General features: G+C 44.8%; 1 protein-coding gene across 2 annotated transcripts in view; it reads right to left on the bottom strand.

Annotated features, from left to right (window-relative positions):
* Window positions 1-23,920, bottom strand: part of ARHGAP26 (Rho GTPase activating protein 26) — a 608,947-nt gene extending 585,027 nt beyond the window's left edge. For both annotated transcript variants that reach the window (XM_040406016.1, XM_040406026.1), the window contains exon 1: window positions 23,767-23,920. In XM_040406016.1, the coding sequence (XP_040261950.1) occupies window positions 23,767-23,920 (154 nt within the window). The remainder of the gene's footprint in view (window positions 1-23,766) is intronic.
* Between the last annotated feature and the right edge of the window lie 980 nt (window positions 23,921-24,900).

Raw genomic sequence — 24,900 nt, 5'->3', positions numbered from 1 at the left:
AGATATGTTTCCTGGTGTTCAGAAAATACTCCTGACTCCGTGGGAAGTATTCTGTCTATTCTAGATTTTCTTCAAGAAGGTTTTAATAAAGGGTTAAAACCTAGTACTCTTAGAGTCCAAATTTCAGCTTTAAGTGTCTATTTAGACGAGAAAATAGCTCTTAATCCGTGGATCATTTGCTTCATGAAGGGAACCGTAAGACTCAGACCCCGGAGTAGACCTCTGGTCGCTCCATGGGATTTAAACTCTGTCCTCTCCGGTCTCACTAAACCCCCCTTTGAGCCCTTGGAGTCAGCCAATATCCGATATCTGACCCTTAAAACAGTATTTCTAGTGGCCATTACCTCTGCACGTAGGGTTAATGAAATACAAGCTTTCTCGGTTAAAAAACCCTTCATGACGATCAGGGACGACAGAATAATTCTAAGGTTCGACAATTCCTTCCTACCTAAGGTTGTCTCGGAGTTCCATAGGATGGAGGAGGTGGTTCTTCCTTCATTCTGTGAAAATCCCAGATCTAAAAAAGAAGAGGCTTTTCACACTTTGGACGTCAGAAGGTGTGTTCTAAAGTATATATCTGAAACTAAAAACTGGAGAAAATCTAATAACCTATTTGTCCAATTTTTAGGAGGTAGGAAAGGATTAAAAGCGTCCAAACAGTCTATTTCACGCTGGTTAAAATCAGCTATCTCAGAAGCCTACATAGCAATAGGGGAACGACCCCCGGTAAATATCAAGGCTCATTCTACAAGGGCAGTTTCGACCTCATGGGCGGAAGAAGCATCCGCTTCCTTGGATCAGATCTGTAGGGCAGCAACCTGGTCGAATCCTCATACCTTTGTAAAACACTATAGGATAGATATTGATTCTAAAAGAGACCTATCCTACAGTAGGAAAGTTTTACAAGCAGTTGTCCCTCCCTAATTTACTAATCTGTTAGTTCTCCAAGTAAGGTGCCGTCATGGAGGGGAGGGGAAAAGTTGAATTAGTCTTACCGGTAATTCCTTTTTCGCGAATACTCCATGACGGCACCGCTTATATTCCCCCCCCCAAAAAAAAAAAAGGGGACTAGTTATAAAATTAAATAATTAGTCTAGAGTTATATGTATGAAATTTAATATGTATAACAGAGAGTGGATAAATAATTGGTGAAGGTCACGAATGAGTGTGTAAGTTTAGGGCCTGTCAAGTCCAGAAGACACTGAAGATAAGTGAGGAGGCGGGCCCTTTTGAACCTTCCTGTCCCTGCCTGGCTGGAGGAGGAGGATAATCTCCAAGTAAGGTGCCGTCATGGAGGATTCGCGAAAAAGGAATTACCGGTAAGACTAATTCAACTTTTAGGCAATTTAGAACATTTTAAAAGAATGTTTTAGAAAAATGCAGTTACTAATACTAAGAACTAAAAAAAAAAAAAAAAGTGGCCCAGGGCCCTCAAAAAGGTCTTTTGGCCTGCCTTTTACCTCAGAAAACTAGCAAATACATTGATAACCCTACAACATGTATTTTTTCTTTGACAGTTCCAACAATCTCACCGCATTTGACAAAGAATCGTGCGCCTAAACAGCAGCAGAAATGCCTCATGTAAATAGACCCTAGTCATAGATGTGATGAGGATCCAGAAAGAATCTAAATGTCTACAGGACATGTTAGTGGGTGGGAGGAGGTATATGAAAGAGGCAATATTTTTCTTGTCATATTATAGTGCATTTAGAAATAAGTGGCATCTGAGGAGTTTGGGGGCCGCTCATTAAATTATCAAGGAATTCGTCAGTCAACTAGTCGATATTGTCCATGTTTGAATTCTGGAGCACAGGCTTTATAAATTGCCCCCCCCCAGTGTATACCAGAAAACTCAGCACAAACATATGGCATTACACGGAGGTAGAGAGGCTTCATAGAATCATTTAGACCTGGATTACAGCTCTGTACTGGTGCAATAACATGATCACGTCATCAGCCTGCAGAGCTTTATTTCGTATTCAGTGGTTTCTTTCACGTCAGACATTTGATTTCTAATATGATTACTAATCCACTTTCAGCAGTTTATGCTTCTCCAAATTGATAATAAAGAAAGCAGGTCAGAAGGAATTTCACATTGTACATTAGGGAACTATTTATTTCCTTATTTCAGTAACTAAGATGATGTTGTGCATCCGTTCCGTGCATTAGGGACGGCAATTTCAATTTTTTTGCGGTGCAGTGGCACAGGCAGAAACACCACGGAAGCACTCCGTAGTGCTTCCATGGGGTTTTGGTCCCTGCTTCCGTTCTGCATCTCCGTGATTGCAGTGAATGGGTCCGCATCCATGATGTGGAGTGCACACGGACCGGTGCCTGTGTATTGCGGACCTGCCATATGCGGGCTGCAATACGGCCACACAACGTTTCTGTGCAAGAGGCCTAAGAGAAAAACATGTGCAGGTTTTTTTATGTGTAATCTGATTTTATTCATTTTCCTTTTCTTTTTCAAATGACATTTTACAGAAAAAGACAGTAGAAAACATGGTAAGGGCAAATGCCCAATAGTAGGTCTCGCAAGACCCTCATAATACAGCCATATTATAAGTGTGCAATAGGACTTAAAAAACAATTATCATCCCGTATGCAACAGCGGACCTTAAGTAAGGAAGAAATAATAGCTTGTAACAATAGAGGCTTGTCACAAGCCTCACAGAACTCATGAACGAAAGCACCAGGCATTATTCTGTTTCAATATAGCTAACGTCTAAGTCAAACAAAACATATAGGACACAGAAGGAAGGAGGATAAGGATGGGAGGGGGGGGGGGGGGGGGGAGAACAAGGGGTATCAAGGCATACTTGTAGAAACATGCAGTAGAATATCCACAAATTCACAGCATATCTTTAAATCCCTGAGAATCCAAAAAGAAGGTCAGAGAGGTATATCTGTTCTGAAACAACTCCCCTCTCTTGACTATCAGCTATCAACTCTTCCATCCTTAAAATGTGTTTCAATTCACTCGCCCATTCAATCAAAGTGGGAGAGGAACTGGTTTTCCCAAGGTCTTGGAATTACCATACGCGCCGCAGCCAAAAAGAGCCGTAGAGCCCCCTTCTTGACTTGCGCAATGGATCCCGGAAGGAGTGAGAGCAGAGTGATTTGAGGTGTATTAGGTATGGATTTACTAGAGTAGCTAGCATATATCTTTAAAACCTGATCCCAGAAAGACTTTATCAGAGGACAGCCCCACCAAATGTGAAGCATGGAGCCTCTCTCCCGTTTATAACGCCAACATTGATCTGAAACCGAAGGAAACATCTGGTGTAGAGTAGTAGGGCAATAGTACCACCTGGAGATAATTTTATAATTCTTCTCTTTAACTTGAGTCGCCATTGACATTCCATGGGAGAGCGCACACAACTTCCTCACCTCCTCTGCCGAGAAAGTGGTTTGCAGATTAGTGGTTTATCAATAAATGGGGCTCTCTCTCCGTTTTGGAGATTTAACAGAATCTGATACATAGCTGATATTGTACCTGATATTGTACTGTCCGTGGGAGCTAGGTAGAGTCTGTCAAAGTCTGTCAGCTGACCTATCTCTCTGCCTGAAAACATGAGTCCAATAAACGACCGTACCTGAGCATAACCCAACCACGAAACTACTATGAAGGCTGCATTCTGTCGAAGTGTCCCTATAGAGGATAACTGACCAGAGGTGATTACATCTCTAACTCTCAATAAACTGTCCCGAGCAGCTTTAATGAGGAATGAGGAGGGGGTAAGGCCCGGTGCAAAGGCCGGGTTACTATGTAAAGGAGTCATAGGACCAGGTCTGGTGGAGACCTGTGAAGAGGATACCCAGTAATCCCAAATTGCCAGGGTATGTCTCACCAAATATGGCCATCCATCAATAGGTGGTCTGTTGGCCAAAGCAATCCAGGGCAACGCCTGAAGAGACAGAGGAGATAATGATTGTTCAAGGCCAACCCACAGTTTGAGAGTCTTTATGTAACCAGTCCCTCAGTCTGGTGAGTACAGTCGCGCAATGATAGATGGACATATCGGGGAGTCCAAAGCCTCCTAAAGACTTTTGTTTGGTCAGAACCTGTTTCTGCAGTCTGGGTTTGCTGGCCTGCCAGATAAACTTGTTCAGCCCTTTTTGTAATTCTCGGAAGTATGACCTAGGAACGTGAACAGGGATAGTTTGGAAGAGGTATAGAAACCTCGGTAGGATATCCATCTTAAAAGCGGTCATACAGCCAAACCAAGAGAGATGTTTAAGAGAGTATTTTTGAATATCCTCCAGCGTCTTCCTCTGCAGTGGCAAGTAGTTAAGCGGGAAGAGCAAATGCAGTTGCGCAGGGATTTGGATGCCCAAATACGTCAAGCTTTGCTCTCTCCATTTAATGGAGAAGTTAACGCGGAGGGTGGCTACATCTGCAGGGGCCAGAGATACTTTCAATAACTCAGTCTTTGAGAGGTTCACCTTAAAATTGCTTAGATGTCCGAATCTGTCAAACTCATGGAGTAGAGATGGAATTGAGATGTGGGGGGCCGACACATATAGGAGCAAGTCGTCAGCATACAACGCCAATTTATGTTGTCTATTCTTTATGTTGATACCCCTGACGTCTGGATTGAGACGAATTGCCTGTGCTAGATGTTCCATTTGAAGGACATATAAGAGAGGGGATAACTGACACCCCTGACGTGTTCCGTTATGGATCTCAAAAGAAGGCGCAAGGATACCGTTAATTCTAACCCTAGCTGTGGCGCGGGTGTATAAAGCTGATATTTAGCATATTCTAAAAATCTGTTCCCTATTCCAATTTGCCTCAAGGAAGCCAACATAAATCGCCAGTGAACCCTGTCAAATGCCTTCTCGGCATCAACAGACATCAGGCACAGGGGACTTTGTTGTTCCTGGGCTTGGTGGATCAATGTGATGGTGCGGATGGTATTGTCCCTGGCCTCTCGACCCGGGACGAACCCTACCTGATCTAGGCTAAAAACTCTTTGGCAAAACAATCCGAAGCCGATTCGCCAGAATTTCTGAATTGATTTTTATGTCACAGTTTATTAGTGATATCGGCCTATAGTTGCCACAGACAGTGTTGTCCTTGTTGGGCTTGGGTATAACTACAATATGGGCTTCCAAGGATTGTTTGGGAAAAGGACAGGTAGGAGAGATGCTATTAAAAACTTTTGTCAGCAAGGGAATAAGCAGATCAAGGAACTTTTTATAGAAGATGCCAGTGAACCCATCTGGTCCTGGGCTCTTATGACCTTTAAGAGACTTGACCACCAATCTTACTTCAGATTCAGAGAAAGGCTGATCCATGTCGGTCTGTTGGTCCGACGAAATTACGGGCAAGGCCGTCTCTTCTAGGTAAGATGAAATACGGCTGTCTAACTCAGTAGATGGCATGTCTGCAAATTGGCCTTTTATATTGTAAAGCAATTCATAATATAATCTGAATGCTTCAGCAATATGAAGAGGATGATGTAAGGTCTTACCCCCTGAATCTTTAATCTCTGGGATATAGGACTGTCAGTCTGGGATGTAGGAGTTTGGCTAGGGCCGACCCGCTTTTATTGGCTCTCTCAAACAAGAAGCTCTGGTAACGTTCTCTAGCATAGTTAAATTTCTTGTTGATCGCTTCTTTTAGCTTATTTCTAACCGTAGTCAATCTGTTAACAGAGCAGGGGTAAGAGAAGTCTTGTGTAAGGACTCTAATTGGAGTAGTTGTTCAGACAAGCTCCTAATACGTGCCTCCCCTTCCTTTTTCAATCTCGAACCATGTTGAATAAAAGTGCCTCGTAACTCCCACTGCAGAGGAGGGACCGTGGAGTCAGTAGCGTGAGTGTCAAGAAAGTCCGTGATGGTCTTCCCAATTGCTTGCCTACATACCATATCTTTCAGTCGAATATCATTGAGTCTCCACGTCCACTCCTTGGCAACTAAGTCAGGTAGAGCTAAAATAAGTGAAACAGGAGCATGATCCGACCATACAGCCGAACCTATGGATGCCTTAGGATGGTATGACAATGCATAATGGGAGATAGTAAACAGATCAATCCTACTATATGTGTTATGGGCCGGGGAATAATACGTGTAATCACGACTGTCCGGGTTTAAAATCCTCCATACATCTACAAGCCTATTGTTCTGTAAGACAGAGCGAACTCTGGAGATTGTAGAGTTAGGAACAAGAGATCGTCCTAGGCATGTATCTAGTGACGGGTTATAAGGTAAGTTGAAGTCGCCCCCCAACAGTACAATACCATCCATGAAAGATTTGAGTTTAGACATAATAGCTGCAAACGTCTTACCTCGTCCCGAGTTTGGAAGGTATAAGTTACCTATCGTGTATGCTCCCCCATGGATGGCCAGCTTAACAAAGACATATTGTCCCTTGCTGCAGGATCTGGAATCTATAACAGAGCAGGGAAGATCTTTATGCAAAGCGATAGAAACCCCCTTAGCTTTAGCTTCTGGATTTGTACTATGAACCTAGGTGGTATAGGCCCTTGACCTAAAGTTTGGGATGTGATGCGTCTTAAAATGCGTTTCTTGGAGAAGCAAGATCTGCGCTTTATCCTTTTGCATTCCCGCAAGAATCTTTGCTCTTTTGTCAGGGATATTAAACACTCTAACATTTAGGGAAACAAGATTAATTTCAGCCTGTTGGTTCATTTCGGACTGCGGAATGAATCAGTAATGTAGGACTCGGGAAAGGATCAGGGATAGGTGTTGAGGTAGGGAAAAACACCAGGAGGGGGGAAGACAGGAAAGACAGATACCACGGAGGGACAACGAGTGAGACTTAGGCAAGGAGACCAAAAGAAAGAAAAAGGGAGAGAAAGGAGAAGAAACAGAAGAGGAAAAGGTGGGGAGTAGACGTAGACCACAAACTAGGAGTGATACCCAGAGTGTATCAATTAGACCTCGGAAATGAGGAGGGTAACGTGAAACGTTACTCGGGGATGTCTTCCAATAGCATATATTGAGACCTGCCCGAGAGTATAACTGACCATTACACTGCGTGCAGAATTATTAGGCAAATGAGTATTTTGACCACATCATCCTCTTTATGCATGTTGTCTTACTCCAAGCTGTATAGGCTCGAAAGCCTACTACCAATTAAGCATATTAGGTGATTTGCATCTCTGTAATGAGAAGGGGTGTGGTCTAATGACATCAACACCCTATATTAGGTGTGCATAATTATTAGGCAACTTCCTTTCCTTTGGCAAAATGGGTCAAAAGAAGGACTTGACAGGCTCAGAAAAGTCAAAAATAGTGAGATATCTTGCAGAGGGATGCAGCACTCTTAAAATTGCAAAGCTTCTGAAGCGTGATCATCGAACAATCAAGCGTTTCATTCAAAATAGTCAACAGGGTCGCAAGAAGCGTGTGGAAAAACCAAGGCGCAAAATAACTGCCCATGAACTGAGAAAAGTCAAGCGTGCAGCTGCCAAGATGCCACTTGCCACCAGTTTGGCCATATTTCAGAGCTGCAACATCACTGGAGTGCCCAAAAGCATAAGGTGTGCAATACTCACAGACATGGCCAAGGTAAGAAAGGCTGAAAGACGACCACCACTGAACAAGACACACAAGCTGAAACGTCAAGACTGGGCCAAGAAATATCTCAAGACTGATTTTTCTAAGGTTTTATGGACTGATGAAATGAGAGTGAGTCTTGATGGGCCAGATGGATGGGCCCGTGGCTGGATTGGTAAAGGGCAGAGAGCTCCAGTCCGACTCAGACGCCAGCAAGGTGGAGGTGGAGTACTGGTTTGGGCTGGTATCATCAAAGATGAGCTTGTGGGGCCTTTTCGGGTTGAGGATGGAGTCAAGCTCAACTCCCAGTCCTACTGCCAGTTTCTGGAAGACACCTTCTTCAAGCAGTGGTACAGGAAGAAGTCTGCATCCTTCAAGAAAAACATGATTTTCATGCAGGACAATGCTCCATCACACGCGTCCAAGTACTCCACAGCGTGGCTGGCAAGAAAGGGTATAAAAGAAGAAAATCTAATGACATGGCCTCCTTGTTCACCTGATCTGAACCCCATTGAGAACCTGTGGTCCATCATCAAATGTGAGATTTACAAGGAGGGAAAACAGTACACCTCTCTGAACAGTGTCTGGGAGGCTGTGGTTGCTGCTGCACGCAATGTTGATGGTGAACAGATCAAAACACTGACAGAATCCATGGATGGCAGGCTTTTGAGTGTCCTTGCAAAGAAAGGTGGCTATATTGGTCACCGATTTGTTTTTGTTTTGTTTTTGAATGTCAGAAATGTATATTTGTGAATGTTGAGATGTTATATTGGTTTCACTGGTAAAATAAATAATTGAAATGGGTATATATTTATTTTTTGTTAAGTTGCCTAATAATTATGCACAGTAATAGTCACCTGCACACACAGATATCCCCCTAAAATAGCTAAAACTAAAAACAAACTAAAAACTACTTCCAAAAATATTCAGCTTTGATATTAATGAGTTTTTTGGGTTCATTGAGAACATGGTTGTTGTTCAATAATAAAATTAATCCTCAAAAATACAACTTGCCTAATAATTCTGCACTCCCTGTAGTTATCAAAGTGAGCGTCCTAGAGAAGAGGATAATGGACGGGATGAAGTGACGGGTGAATAGAACCTGCCAACATATATCAATTACATAACCCTACAACTAGAAACTGAACTGTGAAGTAGAGAACACCTATCTAATTGCTTACTCATCATCTGAAGATAAAGGAACTAAGCAGTCTTGTTAATCAGGGTAGCACCTCTGTCTAACATAAACCAAGGCGCCTAGACCTTAACTGACAAGAGACCACAAGCATAAGAGCACTTTATAAGAGACCAACTATACACATTGTGCAATGCGATGCGGAGATCATGATGGCAGCCTTCGATTACGGCAGCCTTCGATTACCCGACCCCTATTGCGTCCCGATGATGTAGACTTCCAGACTGAGAAACGCGTTGGGATCGGAGGGGTGGTACTCCATTCAGGGATCTCAATATCAGATAGTCCCAGCGCAGCTAGAAAGTCTGCCAACTCTGAGGGGGTCTCGCAATTCATGTCGTTTGCCACCTCTTCTGACCACCAGCTGGAACGGATATCCCCACATATAGGGAATGTCTTTTTCACGTAGGCATTCTAAAAGGGGACGAAGAGCTCTTCGCTGTTGTAGGGTAGAGCGGGCTAAATCTTGTAGTAGCGAGATGTGGGCTCCCTTGTACTCGATCGAAGCTGTGTTGCGCGATTTCCGCATGATTTCCTCTTTTATGGAGTAATATTGTAGGCAACAAATAACATCTCTGGGTCTAGCAGGATCAGGATTAGGTGGGCCGAGTGCCCTGTGCTCCCTGTCGATTTCCAGCTCATCAGAGACCGGTCTGTTTAGTATCATCTTGAATAAGTCCTGCAGGGTGTGGATGAGATCTACAGTAGGTATGGATTCCGGAAGGCCCCGCAGCCTGATATTATTCCGCCTGCTGCGGTTCTCCGCATCTTCATGGAGCCGGTATAGCTGGCTAATGTGTTGATCCCTCTGAAGACCTTTATCTTCAGCTTCATCCAGGCAGGAGTACAATTCAGCTTGGTGAGAGGAGACATCATCTACCCTCTCCTCAACTAATTGTAAGTTGGTAGACAGGGTATGGAGCTCCTGCTTATATGAAGTCTCCAGGCGTACTATGAATTGCTCCATTTCTCGTCTGGTCGGCAGCTGCCGAACATGGGCCCTCCAGTCCCAGGATGGGTTGTCTGGCTCTGTTTGTGGAGAGGACTGGGATAGGACTTGCGAGTACATAGGCACCGACGCTTGAGTCAGCGGTATGGGGTCTAATGCGGCCTGGCAAGATGGCGCATACCTCGTGTCTCCGCCGTTCACATCATGGGCCGGGTGAGGCGGCGGCAAGGCCTTCTTCCGACCTGTGGCGGGCGACTGAGACTGGTGCATGTTGAGATGTAAATCGTCCTCAGCAGGCCTCGGGCTTAGTAAGGGCTTGTATGGGGGCGCTGTGATATTGAGTTTGCGTGCTGCTTGTGGGAGAGCAGCCACACCGGAGTCGCGGCCTGTTACCTTCTGCCCCTCCGAAGAAAAAAACTGCTGGATGCCCGTGCGTCTCACTTCTGTGGGAGTTCTAGGGGGACCGGCTGTCGAACCCCTTCTCGTCCGAACCATCTGAGCTCAAAAGCCAGGCACCGGTGAGCTAGGAACGCTTGCTAAATCAATCTCGTGGCAGGAGCTCTCTGAGACGCCATAGTCAGGACACATCCCCATGTGCAGGGTTTTTTAAGTTTTTAAAGATAAAATTAGAAGTGGAAGAAATCTCCCCATTCATTGCTGTGCTAGATTTATATCAAGCTGACAGCTCAGGGGGAGTGTCTTTTCTGCTGCATCTAGGGGTGTATCCATGCTCTGCCTATCACAGCTCAGCAGGCAGTTGAAGGATGAAACTGAGCATGTGCATCCGTCTCAGTGAGCACGACAAAGAAATAAGAAAAAAAAAACTGCAGGTGGCGCTATTCAAATACATTTTAGTGAATATCTCGGTGGCGACACAAATTTTTTAATTACACGCAATTACAAAAGAATTCAGATCCACGTGCTGGTTTGAAAACTATACAATATATTTTGTGGGACAACCCCTTTAACCCTACAGTAGACCTGAGCGAAGCAGGGATGTAAGCGTCCCAGCATAGGTGGTGCAATGACGTCACTGCATCACGCCGACTGTGCCGGGAAGCTGATTGGACATAGCATGTCAGAGCACTCAGTGGCGGATCATGATAAGCTAAGTAAAAGTTTTGTTGTTTTTTTTCCCCTAGGGAATAAAGGCTACACTTGAGTGACTGTCACTTAGAGGGCATATTTACTTATTAAGAGGGCACTTAGGGGCTTTATTACTATTTTAGGAGGCACTTAAAGGGGTTCTCTGGGAATGATTTTATATGGTCGCCAAAAACATGTCCTAGAATATGAGCAGGTCTGGTTGCCTCCACTTTCAGAGCTGCCCAGGGGGGGTGAGGGGGACAAGGCCTCACTACATAACACACTCTGGTACCTGTATATCCTATATATTTTTTCCTGTCAGGCTACTAAGCCATAATGGCATATCATAGGCAGGATCGCATCATTACCATATACACTGCGTGCAGAATTATTAGGCAAATGAGTATTTTGACCACATCATCCTCTTTATGCATGTTGTCTTACTCCAAGCTGTATAGGCTCGAAAGCCTACTACCAATTAAGCATATTAGGTGATGTGCATCTCTGTAATGAGAAGGGGTGTGGTCTAATGACATCAACACCCTATATTAGGTGTGCATACTTATTAGGCAACTTCCTTTCCTTTGGCAAAATGGGTCAAAAGAAGGACTTGACAGGCTCAGAAAAGTAAAAAATAGTGAGATATCTTGCAGAGGGATGCAGCACTCTTAAAATTGCAAAGCTTCTGAAGCGTGATCATCGAACAATCAAGCGTTTCATTCAAAATAGTCAACAGGGTCGCAAGAAGCGTGTGGAAAAACCAAGGCGCAAAATAACTGCCCATGAACTGAGAAAAGTCAAGCGGGCAGCTGCCAAGATGCCACTTGCCACCAGTTTGGCCATATTTCAGAGCTGCAACATCACTGGAGTGCCAAAAAGCACAAGGTGTGCAATACTCAGAGACATGGCCAAGGTAAAAAAGGCTGAAAGACGACCACCACTGAACAAGACACACAAGCTGAAACGTCAAGACTGGGCCAAGAAATATCTCAAGACTGATTTTTCTAAGGTTTTATGGACTGATGAAATGAGAGTGAGTCTTGATGGGCCAGATGGATGGGCCCGTGGCTGGATTGGTAAAGGGCAGAGAGCTCCAGTCCGACTCAGACGCCAGCAAGGTGGAGGTGGAGTACTGGTTTGGGCTGGTATCATCAAAGATGAGCTTGTGGGGCCTTTTCGGGTTGAGGATGGAGTCAAGCTTAACTCCCAGTCCTACTGCCAGTTTTTGGAAGACACCTTCTTCAAGCAGTGGTACAGGAAGAAGTCTGCATCCTTCAAGAAAAACATGATTTTCATGCAGGACAATGCTCCACACGCGTCCAAGTACTCCACAGCGTGGCTGGCAAGAAAGGGTATAAAAGAAGAAAATCTAATGACATGGCCTCCTTGTTCACCTGATCTGAACCCCATTGAGAACCTGTGGTCTATCATCAAATGTGAGATTTACAAGGAGGGAAAACAGTACACCTCTCTGAACAGTGTCTGGGAGGCTGTGGTTGCTGCTGCACGCAATGTTGATGGTGAACAGATCAAAACACTGACAGAATCCATGGATGGCAGGCTTTTGAGTGTCCTTGCAAAGAAAAGGTGGCTATATTGGTCACTGATTTGTTTTTGTTTTGTTTTTGAATGTCAGAAATGTATATTTGTGAATGTTGAGATGTTATATTGGTTTCACTGGTAAAAATAAATAATTGAAATGGGTATATATTTGTTTTTTGTTAAGTTGCCTAATAATTATGCACAGTAATAGTCACCTGCACACACAGATATCCCCCTAAAATAGCTAAAACTAAAAACAAACTAAAAACTACTTCCAAAAATATTCAGCTTTGATATTAATGAGTTTTTTGGGTTCATTGAGAACATGGTTGTTGTTCAATAATAAAATTAATCCTCAAAAATACAACTTGCCTAATAATTCTGCACTCCCTGTATTGTAGAGCAGTGTAGTGAGGCCCCGCCCTCTCAAACCCCTAGGCAGCTCTGCAAATATTGGCAACCTGTTCTCACACTAGGACAGCATTTTAAATCATAGCCAAACTGCCCTTTAAAAGGGCATTATTACTTTTTAAAGGAGTTTTCCAAGATTTTAATACTGATGACCTATCCTCAGGATAGGTCATCAGTACCTGATCGGGGTCCGACACCCGGGTCCCAGCCAATCAGCTGTTTGAGAAAATTGAGAAGGCACCTGCGAGATACATTGTATAGTAAATATTATAGGTTAGTAGGATGCACAGGGTTGCTGGTCCACCAACCAGGGTGCCCACAGTCCCGCAGTGTCACCCCACTGCTGGTACAAAGACTAGAAAATTATATAAAAAGGGATTATCTAAGAAGGACTTTTTATATAATTATACATTGTATAGTGGCTGTGCTTGGTATTTTTCTCAGCCCCATTGAAGTGAATGTACGGTGATGGAAAAATGAATACATCCCCAGTGTATTCAATGTACGGCGCTGTGCTTGGTAAGCTGCGAGAAGGCCGTGGCGCTCACAGGAGCACAGCTGCATTCTCAAACAACTGATCGGCTGGGGTCCCGGGTGTCTGACCCTCACTGATCAGATACTGATGGCCTATCCATCAGATGCATTAACTATAAATCACTGGATTTAACTGTACTGGAATCACATACAGTCTGAAAAGTGCCTGTATAAAACACAAATATCTACCACTATATGGTCACTGTCTGGGGTAATACTGGTCTTTGGTTAGTAATAGTATGGTAATATTGTTCCCTCACCTCTGCCATAGTCTACATGGGAGTTCATGTTTTTCAGATGTGTGTCCTGATGGACTGGCTGTAATTATAGAATGAGCCGTCACTTGTTTTACTGGTTATCATGATTAGTCCCAGAGATAGAACTCCATTTGTTTCTAAAGGTATATTAACAAAAAGCAGTTAAAGCCATAATGGAAAAAGCTGTAATACTTATTTTTGCAGTGGAAACACAGTGTTGTCCCACTTATCGTGTAATGTTAATACAAGGCACTTACTAATGTATTGCGATTGTCCATATTGCCTCCTTTGCTGGCTTCATTCTTTTTCCCCATCACATCATACACTGCTCTCTGCCAGGGGTTATGACCACCTAACAATCCAGCTGTAGTGGTCGTGCTTGCACACTATAGGAAAAGGCACCAGCCTATGTGCACTTCCGTAGTCCTGGCTGGTGCTTTTTCCTGTAGAGTTCAAGCATGATCACCACTGCTGGGTTACAGGATGGTCATAACCCTGGTATACGAACGGTGTATAATGTGATGGAAAAATGAATGAAGCCAGCAAAGGAAGCAATATGGATAATGACAATACATTAGTAAATGCCTCGTATTAAATTTCTCTACATGATAAATGCTATTTGCTGAAGTGACACAACTGCTTTACTTTAAAATACTTATCTGTAAAAAATAAAAATAAAAATGCAAATGCACTGAAAACCATGGCAACACCACATGTAGTCTTCACTTGTGCCTATAACTTAATCTAATCCACAGAGGGACATCACTCAGGTTTATATAGTGAGCGGTGATAAGGTGCCACGTGAGGTTCACTGCACACTCAAATTTCCATTGCAATTTAGAAAATGGTTTATTAGGGCAGGAAAAGGGGAATTCATTGACAGGAACTCGTCACATTGTCCTGTGCTATATGAGCCTTACAAAGAGCTGCCAGTCCCTACAACGCTAGATGTGCTCTTAAAGGGGTTGTCTCATCATGGACAATGGGGGCATATCGCTAGGATATGGTACCCGCACCTATATTGAGAACAGAGCCCCGGCGAAAATAGACTCCCATTCACTTCTATGGGGAGCCGGCTTGGTGGGGGCTGGACTGGGGTTCTCCAGCCACCACCTTGCGGGGCTCTATTCCCGATATAGATGCGGATCCCAGCGGTGGGACCTGCACCTATAAGACAATGGGGGCATATCCTAGCGATATGCCCCCATTGTCCATGATGAGACAACCCCTTTAAGCCACCTCTCCAGCTAACCTCCATAATAGTATGAACAAGTACTGAATGCCAGACGTTCTTGCCAGGCTATTTGTCTGCCTTCCTGTCTTCACTGCCCAGAATCAGCAGAGATTTAGATGAATTAAACACAGGTTTGGACTCAGCCCCTTCTCTATCATATGCTTCAGACTGCAAGTTCAACATGAAATGTTTCCTTTAAAAGGGTTGTCTCACACTCACTTCAGCAAGTAGCATTTATTATGTAGAAGTTAATACAAGACACTTACTAACGTAGTCCGATTCTCCATATTGGCTCTTTTGCTGGCTTGGTTCATTTTTCCATCACATTACACTTCTCATTTCCATGGTCACAACGACCCTGCAATCCAGCAGTGGTGTCTGTGCTTGCACACTATAATAGGGTTGCAGCTATTGACTATTTTTGTAATTGAGTATTCTATGAATTAATCAAACGATTAATCAAGTACTCTAATAACAAAAAAATAATTAAAAAGAACATTTTTCTTTATAAAAACTCATTACCCCTCCTGTGTCATCAGCTACCCCCTCAGTGCCATGCCATCAGATGCCCCTCCAGTGCCATCAGCTCCCCCCCCCCTCTCCTAGCCATGACCCCAGTGCCAGTACTTACCTTTGCTGTAGCTGCGCTGCTCTACAGCTCCTCCATCTTCTTCTCCGCGCTGTACTGTCGTCCTGACGTCACACAGCATCGGGTCATAGTGCGCGCTTACGTGCACTATGACCTGATGATGTGCCAGGATACAGTGCAGCGGCGGGTGACTACGGAGCGGTGAGTAATAGCAAGCGCTTCACTCCCGCACCGTGGTCACATGACACAAATAAATCCTTGATGCAAAAAATTTGCATCAAGGATTTTTTTGTGTCTAATTAATCGATTCAATCGAGTAATCGTTTCAGCCCTACACTATAGGAAAAAGCACCAGCCTGTGTGAGCTCCCACAGTCCCGGCCAGAGAGGCTGGCGTCTTTTCCTATAGTGTGCAAGCACGGCCACTGCTGATGAATTGCAGGGTGGTCGTAACTAGAGATGAGCAAACTTCAAGTTTTGAAGTTCGGGTATATGCTGAATTGCATTATAGATTCCGTTACCACGGACCATTTCGCAATTCCATGACGGAATGCATAAAGAAATGCCTTTAGAGGCATTCCGTCATAATAGAAGTCTTTGGCCTGCATAACGGATCCATCCGGTTTCTGTTATGCAGGAGAGGACTCGAGCAAAAAAGTTGATGATAGAGATGGGGATGCTAATGGCTGGGCAGAAAATTAAGGCTAAGTTTTGATGGAGTGGCCATGAGGAGTTAAGATTGCCACGCAGCAGCATTGCATTCACTGTTGAATATACTGTCCATGCCATGTAAATCATTCTTGCAAATAAAACTCATTACAATTTCTATGAATCTGGAAAGATATAAACCTTACATGTACGTAACGAGACACCTATCTTTTGTATTGTCTTATGGGAGTCAGCTGTGTCCCATAATGCTTTGCAGCATTCCTATTTTTCATCTAAGTTATAAAAGTGTAACTGTGCATGTCCTGTCCTTTCCATAGCACACCGCTTTATGAGCTGGGTTCTGCATGTCAGCAGCTAGGGAAACAGGTCTCATGTACTTCTCAACGCCAATGATTATCTAAAACACTCCCCCGCGGGCCCGGGACTGGTGTAACAGAAGGAGCCATCACATAACAGATTTAACAAACAATAAATACAAGCATTTCAACAGAATTTGCTTCCCTTTTCTTGTCTTTATAACGCCTTTGCACTAGCTCACATCCTGATATGTGACAAATCATTTCCTGCAATGTCCTAGGCATGTGGACATAGTTTCAGTAGATTTTGGTTTTGGACACATTTGTAATGCAAGCCTGTGAACGGACCCATTGCTTTCATCATGTATATTTAGCCATCTTGTCAATAGCTCCCCTTTAAAAGGGTGTTCTACTGTTACCAAGTTATGGCATATAACCAGGATAGGCTATTGTCCCCCCACCAAGCAAGAGCATTAAGTCGTGTTCCTTTCTGCATGGAAAGCAGCTCTCCAGTGTGCTCCAGACACCCTCATTCTATCAGCAACTGACAGCATATACCAGCAAATAAAATTGTAATAAAAATTCGGGGTGCCTGCCGCTGCCACTAGAGGGCGCCTAGGAGCTGCCTGCATACTGAGAATATAAATGTAACAGATCCACGTCATGTGGAGTGCTGCCACAAATCACAGCTGTGATTTTATCAAAGTTCACTAAGGCTACTTTCACACTTTTGTTCAGAGTGGATCCGTCTGGTGTCTGCACAGACGGATCCGCTCCTATAATGCAAACGATGGGATCAGTCTGCATTATAGTTCAGAAAAAATTCTAAGTGTGAAAGTTAGTCAGACGGATCCGTCCAGACTTTACATTGAAAGTCAATGGGGGACGGATCCGTTTGAAATTGCACAATATTGTGTCAACGTCAAACGGATCCATCCCCATTGACTTACATTGTAAGTCTGGACGGATCCGTTTGGCTCCGCACGGCCAGGCGGACACCTGAACGCTGCAAGCTGCGTTCGGATGTCCGCCTGCTGAGCGGAACGGAGGCCAAGCGGAGCCATCCTGATGCATTCTGAGCGGATCCGCATCCACTCAGAATGCATTGGGGCCGTACAGATCCGTTCGGGGCCGCTTGTGAGAGCCTTCAAACGGAGCTCACAAGCGGAGCCCCGAACGCTAGTGTGAAAGTAGCCTAACACAAGTTAATCAAACAAGACCTCTACATGTCATAATGAAACTGGGGGGGAACCGACTGAACAGTAAAAAACAAAAAAGAGGAAAGAAGCTCTGTACAGTTATTCCCTGACATATACACTTGCTAGAAGTCACCTCTGATGGGAGATAGTCCAGAATTCCCCAGCTATCTGCTTCATACTGCTGACAAATCATGGTGGGCTCAAGGAGCCTGGACTTGCCAATTCCTTGACAGCTTTTACTAAGAATACATCATAGTTTGTGAGGCTGAAAAAGACAATTTGTCCATCCTGCAAGTTGATCCAGAGGAAGGCAAAAAAAAAAAAAAAAAAAAAAAAACTGAGGTAGAAGCCAATTTTCCTCACTTTAGGGGAAAAAAATTCCTTCCCGACTCCAATCAGAATAACTTCCTGGATCAACGACCCCTCTCTAGTAGCTATAACCCCTATCTTACCAACAAGCCAGTAATAGATGAAGTATCCCATGATTAAAAACTAAATGTAATCCTAGGTAACAGCAAAACCCGACATGGCATAATGTGACCAGTCAATGTAATTGTCAGGATTGTAAGGGTGCTGCGACACATTCAGGAACTGCCTGCTGGATCCGGAAATCGGTATGCAAACGGATCTCATTTGTTTCCGGATCTGTCTGACAAATGCATTGAAATACTGGATCCATCTCTCCGGTGTCATAAGGAAAAACGGATCCAGTATTTCTTTTTTTTTCACATTTATAAAAAGGGCTGCGCATGCAAACCGGATCCGGTTTTCTGGAACACTTGGTACCGGATCCGGCATTAATACATTTCAATGGAAATTAATGCCGGATCCGGCATTCTGGCAAGTGTTCCGGAATTTTAGCCAGAGAAAATACTGTAGCATGCTGCGGTATTTTCTCCGGCCAAATACAGTAAGAGGGACTGAACTGATGCATCCTAAACAGAATGCTCTCCATTCAGAATGCATTAGGATAAAACTGAAGCGTTTTTTTCCGGTATTGAGCCCCTATGACGGAACTCAATACCGGAAAACTTTAACGCTAGTGTGAAAGTACCCTTAGGTGTGAATTATAAAAAGGAGAGAAAGTTATAAACGATTGTTAAGCAAGTGCCTGCAGCCTGCCCATTGAAACTGAAGATTCATACTTACCTACTCTGGTCCTCTGTGCTGCCTCCATCTCTCCGGTCCCCGAACTGTTTGCATCCAGTGGTGCACCAATCCAATCAATGACTGGCTTCAGCAGTGACCTGCTGCTTGTCACCACATTACCACTGATGCCATTTATTGGCTGGAGCTGTGCGTGTGACCATGCAGACCAGTAGAAAACCATACAGGGATCGGTAGATGGACACAGAACTTGCTTCAAAATGTTAATTACTGGAAAACCCCTTCAAGGTTAGATACAATTTTATTAAGTGCACTTCTGGTTTTGGCTTCAAAAACTGCATGAAAAAGCCCTGAACATGTGGCAGCACCCTCAGGATACACTATCTGAGGAAAAATCTATGTTTCTAACATCCATATAATAGCTAGTCCAAGCCAAGTTTTGGAGAAGTTGCCTAAAGAAACCACAAAAGAGAAGTTCTCTAAAGACGTTCTCCACACACAGAAAAATCTGACTACTGCAGAGATGGGGACTGTCATGGCTGGACTTCTGTCACACTACTTTTCCCTCTCTCCTGTCAGCACCAATCTAACTTTAATACGAGTCATGTCCCGACAACAGGGTTGCTGGAAATACCTGAATACCATCCTTTTAAACCAGATGTCAGGCAAGATGTCCCCAGCAGCAAATCTGTCTCAGTGACACCAGGGCTACACAAGGAGTATGGCCATTCGACATTAAAGTGGTTGTCTCATCTCACCAATACTAAGGCCGGTGCATGAGAGCTACGGAAACCATTAGGGAAACAATGGGGTTATCCAATTTTAAACTTTTTCTTAAATTTCAAACCACAGGCTGCTATATCTTTGGGGGGAGATATTCTCCTGCTCCAGGCTGCTGTTCTGGCTCCTTTCACTGGTCTTCTGGCCCTTATCTTGGGTCACGTGCACCAAAGTCTATAGGGAGCGGAAGGACAGTGCCGGAACCAAGCAGGTTAGTATGTTTGTTTCCACAGGTACAGCACATGGGGTAGAAAACAGACAACACCTTTAACAAGCAGAGCAGAATGTGACCCCAATTCATTATCTGTACTACAATCGTAATTTCGGATGATGAAAGCCTTAGGGCTGTATTACACAAACCGATATCTGACAGCTTTTCGGACCAACCATTGGTTAGATGGCCTATTACACACACAGATCTTTTTTTTTATTTTTATTTTTTTATACGCACCAACTACTGGTCTGAGTGGACAGAAATCTGTTGGTGTAACACAGCCCTTACTCTAGCCTTATGCATAAAGGACGTATGACTATAACATAAAACAGAGAATATGCCATTGCTTACAGCGGTTATGAAGATTTTAAACGTTGATGGCCGATCCTTAGGAAATCTGCAATGCCAGTAATGGCGGCTATGATAAGTATGGACCAGTGTAAGGATAAAGAGGCTGCAGCACTCGACCGACCAATGCAGCCCCCTCAAACAGCTGATGAGTCAGTCCACCACGATCCAATACTAACGGCAGGACATCCGTTTGTAACTAGTGTAAGGCTACTTTCACACTTGTGCTGTAAATTCCAATATTGAGGATCTCATTACCAGAATTAGACTGATCCGTTTTGATTGCACATCAGGATGCAGGTTACGTTAGGATGAGATTGTGTGAAATCCAAAACGGAAAAAAACTGATCCATCACTAAATACATTAAAAGTCAATGGGTGATGGATCAGTTTTTTTTATGCTCCATAAAAAAAATAAAAAAAAACACGATCAGTCACCATTGACTTACATTGTTCTCAGTGACGGATCTGTTTTTCCATTTTTATGACCAGACACAAAACCACAGCTTGCAGCAGTTTTGTGTCCGGTGACAAAACGGATTGCTGCAGGAACGGAAGACATCCTGATGTATCCTGACCGGATCTCTTTCCATTCAGATGCATGAGGACTAAACGGAAACTAAATTTTTTTCCTGGTTTTGAGATTCTCTGCCAGATGTCAATACCGGAAAACAACGAAAGTGTGAAAGTAGCCTAACCCCTTTAATCACTGTATACCGAATGGTTCGGAAACACGCGCATATACTTTGCACTTTACCATGTTGTTGCCAGTAAAGTAAACTCTATCCTGACCTAGTGCTTTTCATGCTATATCAGTGTAGGCAATCCTCTGTGAGCTTTCCCCCTATGTAAACAGGTCTAGGTCAGAATGGATTGTCAGCCATTGACTGCCAACGGAATACACTAAGCCATCACTTTATGACCAGAGGGGGGCTATGACCTCTGCGACTCCCACCGTTGCTGATAATGAAAAGGCCGCAGCACTGAGTGGGGTCATGCTGCAGGGCGGGGCATCGGATGCACGCCACACCAGCGCTGCAACATCTGTATTCTCAGAATCGGGGGGGGGGGGGGGGAGGAGGGGGTCGTCTTCAAGGTCGCCATCATTTCATACTGATGGCAATAAGGAATGAAACTTGGAAAGCCTTAAAGGGGTTCTGCACTTTGTTTAAACTGATGATCATCAGCATCTGATCGGCGGGGGTCCGACACCCGGGACGCCCACTGATCAGCTGTTTGAGAAGGCAGCGGCGCTCCAGTAGCGCCGCAGCCTTCTCACTTTTTACCGCAGGCCCAGTGACGTCACGACTAGTATCACTGGCTTGGGCGCGGCTAACCTCCGTTCCCTTGAATGAAGCTTAGCCCCGCCCAGGCCAGTTGATACAAGTCATGATGTCACTGGGCCAGCGGTAAACAGTGAAAAGGCCGCGGTGCTGCTGAAGCGCCACTGCCTTCTCAAACAGCTGATCGGCGGGGGTCCCGGGAGTCGGACCCCTGCCGATCAGATGCTGATGATCTATGCAGAGAATAGATCATCAGTTTAAACAAGGTGCAGAACCCCTTTAAAAGGGACCTGTCCCCTCTCTTGACATTCCTGTTTTAATAGCTTTACACATTCCCCATGTAGTAACAATTCTGGAACAGCTGGCCTTATGGCTCTATGTCTTATGTCTGTATGTTGTGCCATTCCTTTATTATTCCTGCTAGAAGTTATGACTGAATTGCTAGCAGTCTGCAGTAACGGTACACAGGGCACTCCAGCTGTTGTGAAACTACAACTCCCAGCATGAACACTTACTCAGCTGTTCTTGAAACTCCCATAGAAGTGAAAGAAGGATTCTGGGAGTTGTAGTTTCAGAACAGCTGGAGTGCTGGAGGTTGCTGATCCCTGGGATAGGGGATAAGCATTTGATCGCCGCTCATGCAATCATGAGAATTGGGGTCTGCAAGTGCTGCTGAACCACTCCATTCACTTCTATGGCACCATCATGCACTACCTTTTCATGGGGCAGTTAGATGGCACTTCCGGACCCCCCTTCAGTTTCAGGCGTCAGACCCCTAGCGTTCAAACAATTGCATATGCAATATCATGTGGACAGGGAATAAGGGGTCTTTTATCAAACTGATGTAACGTAGAACTGGCTTAGTCACCCATAGCAACCAATCAGATTCCACCTTTCATTTTTCACAGCCCCTTTGGAAAATGAAAGGTGGAACCTGTGTTTTTAGTGGCACAAGGGAATGTCCGACGGGCTGAATGTTAGGTTTGTTCTGCGGAGTGCCCCCATGGCTAGCTAGACTTTCTTTTGCAGCATTGCAATAAAGCACCGACAGCCATCTACTGAGACTAATGAGACTGTACCCTCCAGCGGGAGAGATGTACTCACCACCAGGGCTAATGAAGACTCCTGAGCTGACCTCCATCACTCCTAAGGCTGGAATCACACACTCAGTTTTACCTGTAGATGTCCGTGCAGTTTTTAGAGCCAAATCCAGGAGCACATCGAAAGAGAAATTATAGTATAACGGAAAGACTGGCACGTGTCTCCTTTCTATTTATTCCCATCTTTGGCTTAAAAAATGCATGTATGATTCCAGCTGAAAGGGTACAACAGGAGGGGTCCCTATGGCAGGAACCCCTTTGAGCCACGCTCATGTAGACAGCTTGCTGTTAAATAGATCAGATTAAAGGGGTTAACCGGTTCCAAGTTAGAATGGGGCAATAGTGTGCAATGCAATAAATTAAGATCCAGTGTTGCTTCCATTAACCTAGCGGGGCCGGATTGACCTGGGTGAGGCGATGAGGTCATGTCGACAATGTGACATCATTGCTGCAATCAGTAGTACTTCCCTTACTATTTTATTGCGTGGCCCACCTTTGCCCTGTTTTATTTTGAAACAGGATAACCCCTTTAAGTAAGCACAACTTTAATTATGGAACCGGTTGCCGTGTATAAATGCTCCGCTTTTCCTCACGTTGGCCCCATTATCCTGCTTCATTTTCCAGCAGTGAAGTTCTGTGGGTGTCTCAGGCTCGGAGATAAACATAGCTCCCGCACGTGAACATCCTTTGGCTCTAGTCTATGCAATCTGCTTCTGAAAACTCAGAAAGCAGGAAAATGCTCATTACCCAAGTCAGCTGGCATGTCCTACACAATCACACGTGTCAATGGGTCCATGGTGGGAACGGTCAGCGCTGCCAGGTTACCAGCTATCAATATTCCCAAATTTACAACCAGGCGCTTCCTTGTATAACCATATACCAGATGTACATGGGGTAGTGCCAAACATGGCACATGCAAACAAGAGTATATACAAGCACAGGTGTGTGCCATGTCAGCTCAGAAGAAGAGCGGTGGCCTCCTCTGCAACCGCGTGTGCCAGTTTACACCTTTCCAAAACCATCATGTGTGCCTATATACATGTGTCCTACTATGCCCAAGCATTGGGCGACACAATCAACATGCCCTAAGCATCAAAAGTATCCCTAAATCAGCAGAGATACTGGGGATGGCTTCACGCAGTGCCAACCGCCCCAGTAGGTATAAAAGCACACGGTCATCTAGATTAGAACATCCAGGCTCATGAGTTTCCTGTACACTATGCCCTGCTCCACAAACCTACTTCAGGAGTGCCAGCCTGTGCTGCAGGGAATACAAAGCCCTGTCATTTCTGATGACAGAGGATGGCATGTACCCACTTGCTGCCTAAAGCAGAATATCACAGAATGCAGCAGATCCAGCACTTTCCCCATTACACTGACGATGGGCAGTACATCACAGTACCAGGCTCATGTCAGGGGAAGGTGCCAGTCTCCCGGTGGCACTTACTCTTATGCGCAGCGACCAGGGACTTGCCATCCTTGATGAGCTCTTTAATGAACTTGTTGGTCTTCTCCAGCTCAGTTTCGTGGGATTTGAGCCTCTCCCGGAATTGCGGGCTGTCCAAGTAACAATCACTGAACTCCAGTGGGGGCAGCCCCATCTTCCGCCTCACACAGCAGCAGCAGCGATAAGAGTAGGCAGTCAGCAGCTATCAGCAATGCAGCAGCCGTGCCCGCCTGTGAGAGGTGCCCAGGGTGCAGGGCTCAGGACATGCTGGCAGGACAGTCCGGGAGCTGCAGTCATTGAAAGTTTCCCTGCACAGGGCGGAGCTCAGGCGGCGGGCGTGTGCTGAGGTAACCCGGGTAGTGATGGCATCCGGCTTTCTGTGCTCTTATTGGAGGCAGGAGGAAACGAGAAGTAGATGGGGCCTCTCAGATAAGGCCCTGTGATCTCATGGCCACTGCCCGCCACCTCCCACTGAGCTCGGCCCTGATACCTCCCACCCAGGTCCTGACAGCCGCCCCGGCACCGCCCTCGGCTGATAAGCCGGCCCTGATTCAGAAAAGTGGCGCTAATCTCCTCAGCCTGTGCGCCCTGATAACGGCGGGCAGAGGTCCCGTACCTGACGCGTTATCCCGGGCGTCACCACATGAAGTCACATAAAGTTGTGCCATGAGGGTGACGTCCTGGAATGTCTACCGCTTCACCTGCTTTCCACATTGCATGTGCCTAGGTTTTTACCTCAGAGGTGCCAACCTATGCCATGTTTTTGTACTGCTCCATATGGGTGAATTCATTTCACACGTGGCTTTTCTTTATTTTTTCAGAAATGAAAATCAGCTTCATTGACCAGAGTGGGATTGTTCAGTCACCATGCACATGGAGTTCTACCTGCTGCATGTGAATTTATCCTTATTTGGCATGTTTAGCGTCATGCGAGAGCCCTAGCATGGCATACCCGCTTCTGAACACACCATCGCTGGAAACTACCATTCTCACTACTAAATAATGCCATTTCTTTCATCCAAAATAATGCTAATTTCCATACTTTTGGGAAGTCGGCTAAAGAAATTCAGCAATTTTACCATTACCTTTTGTTATCTTTATTATTTTTTATGTTATTTTATCTTTATTCTGCTG

The sequence above is a fragment of the Bufo bufo genome, chromosome 1, assembly GCF_905171765.1.
Source record: "Bufo bufo chromosome 1, aBufBuf1.1, whole genome shotgun sequence".
In the NCBI taxonomy this organism is placed as follows: domain Eukaryota; kingdom Metazoa; phylum Chordata; class Amphibia; order Anura; family Bufonidae; genus Bufo; species Bufo bufo.
Note: the sequence above shows the minus strand (reverse complement) of the source record. Positions and strands in the feature narration are given on the sequence as shown.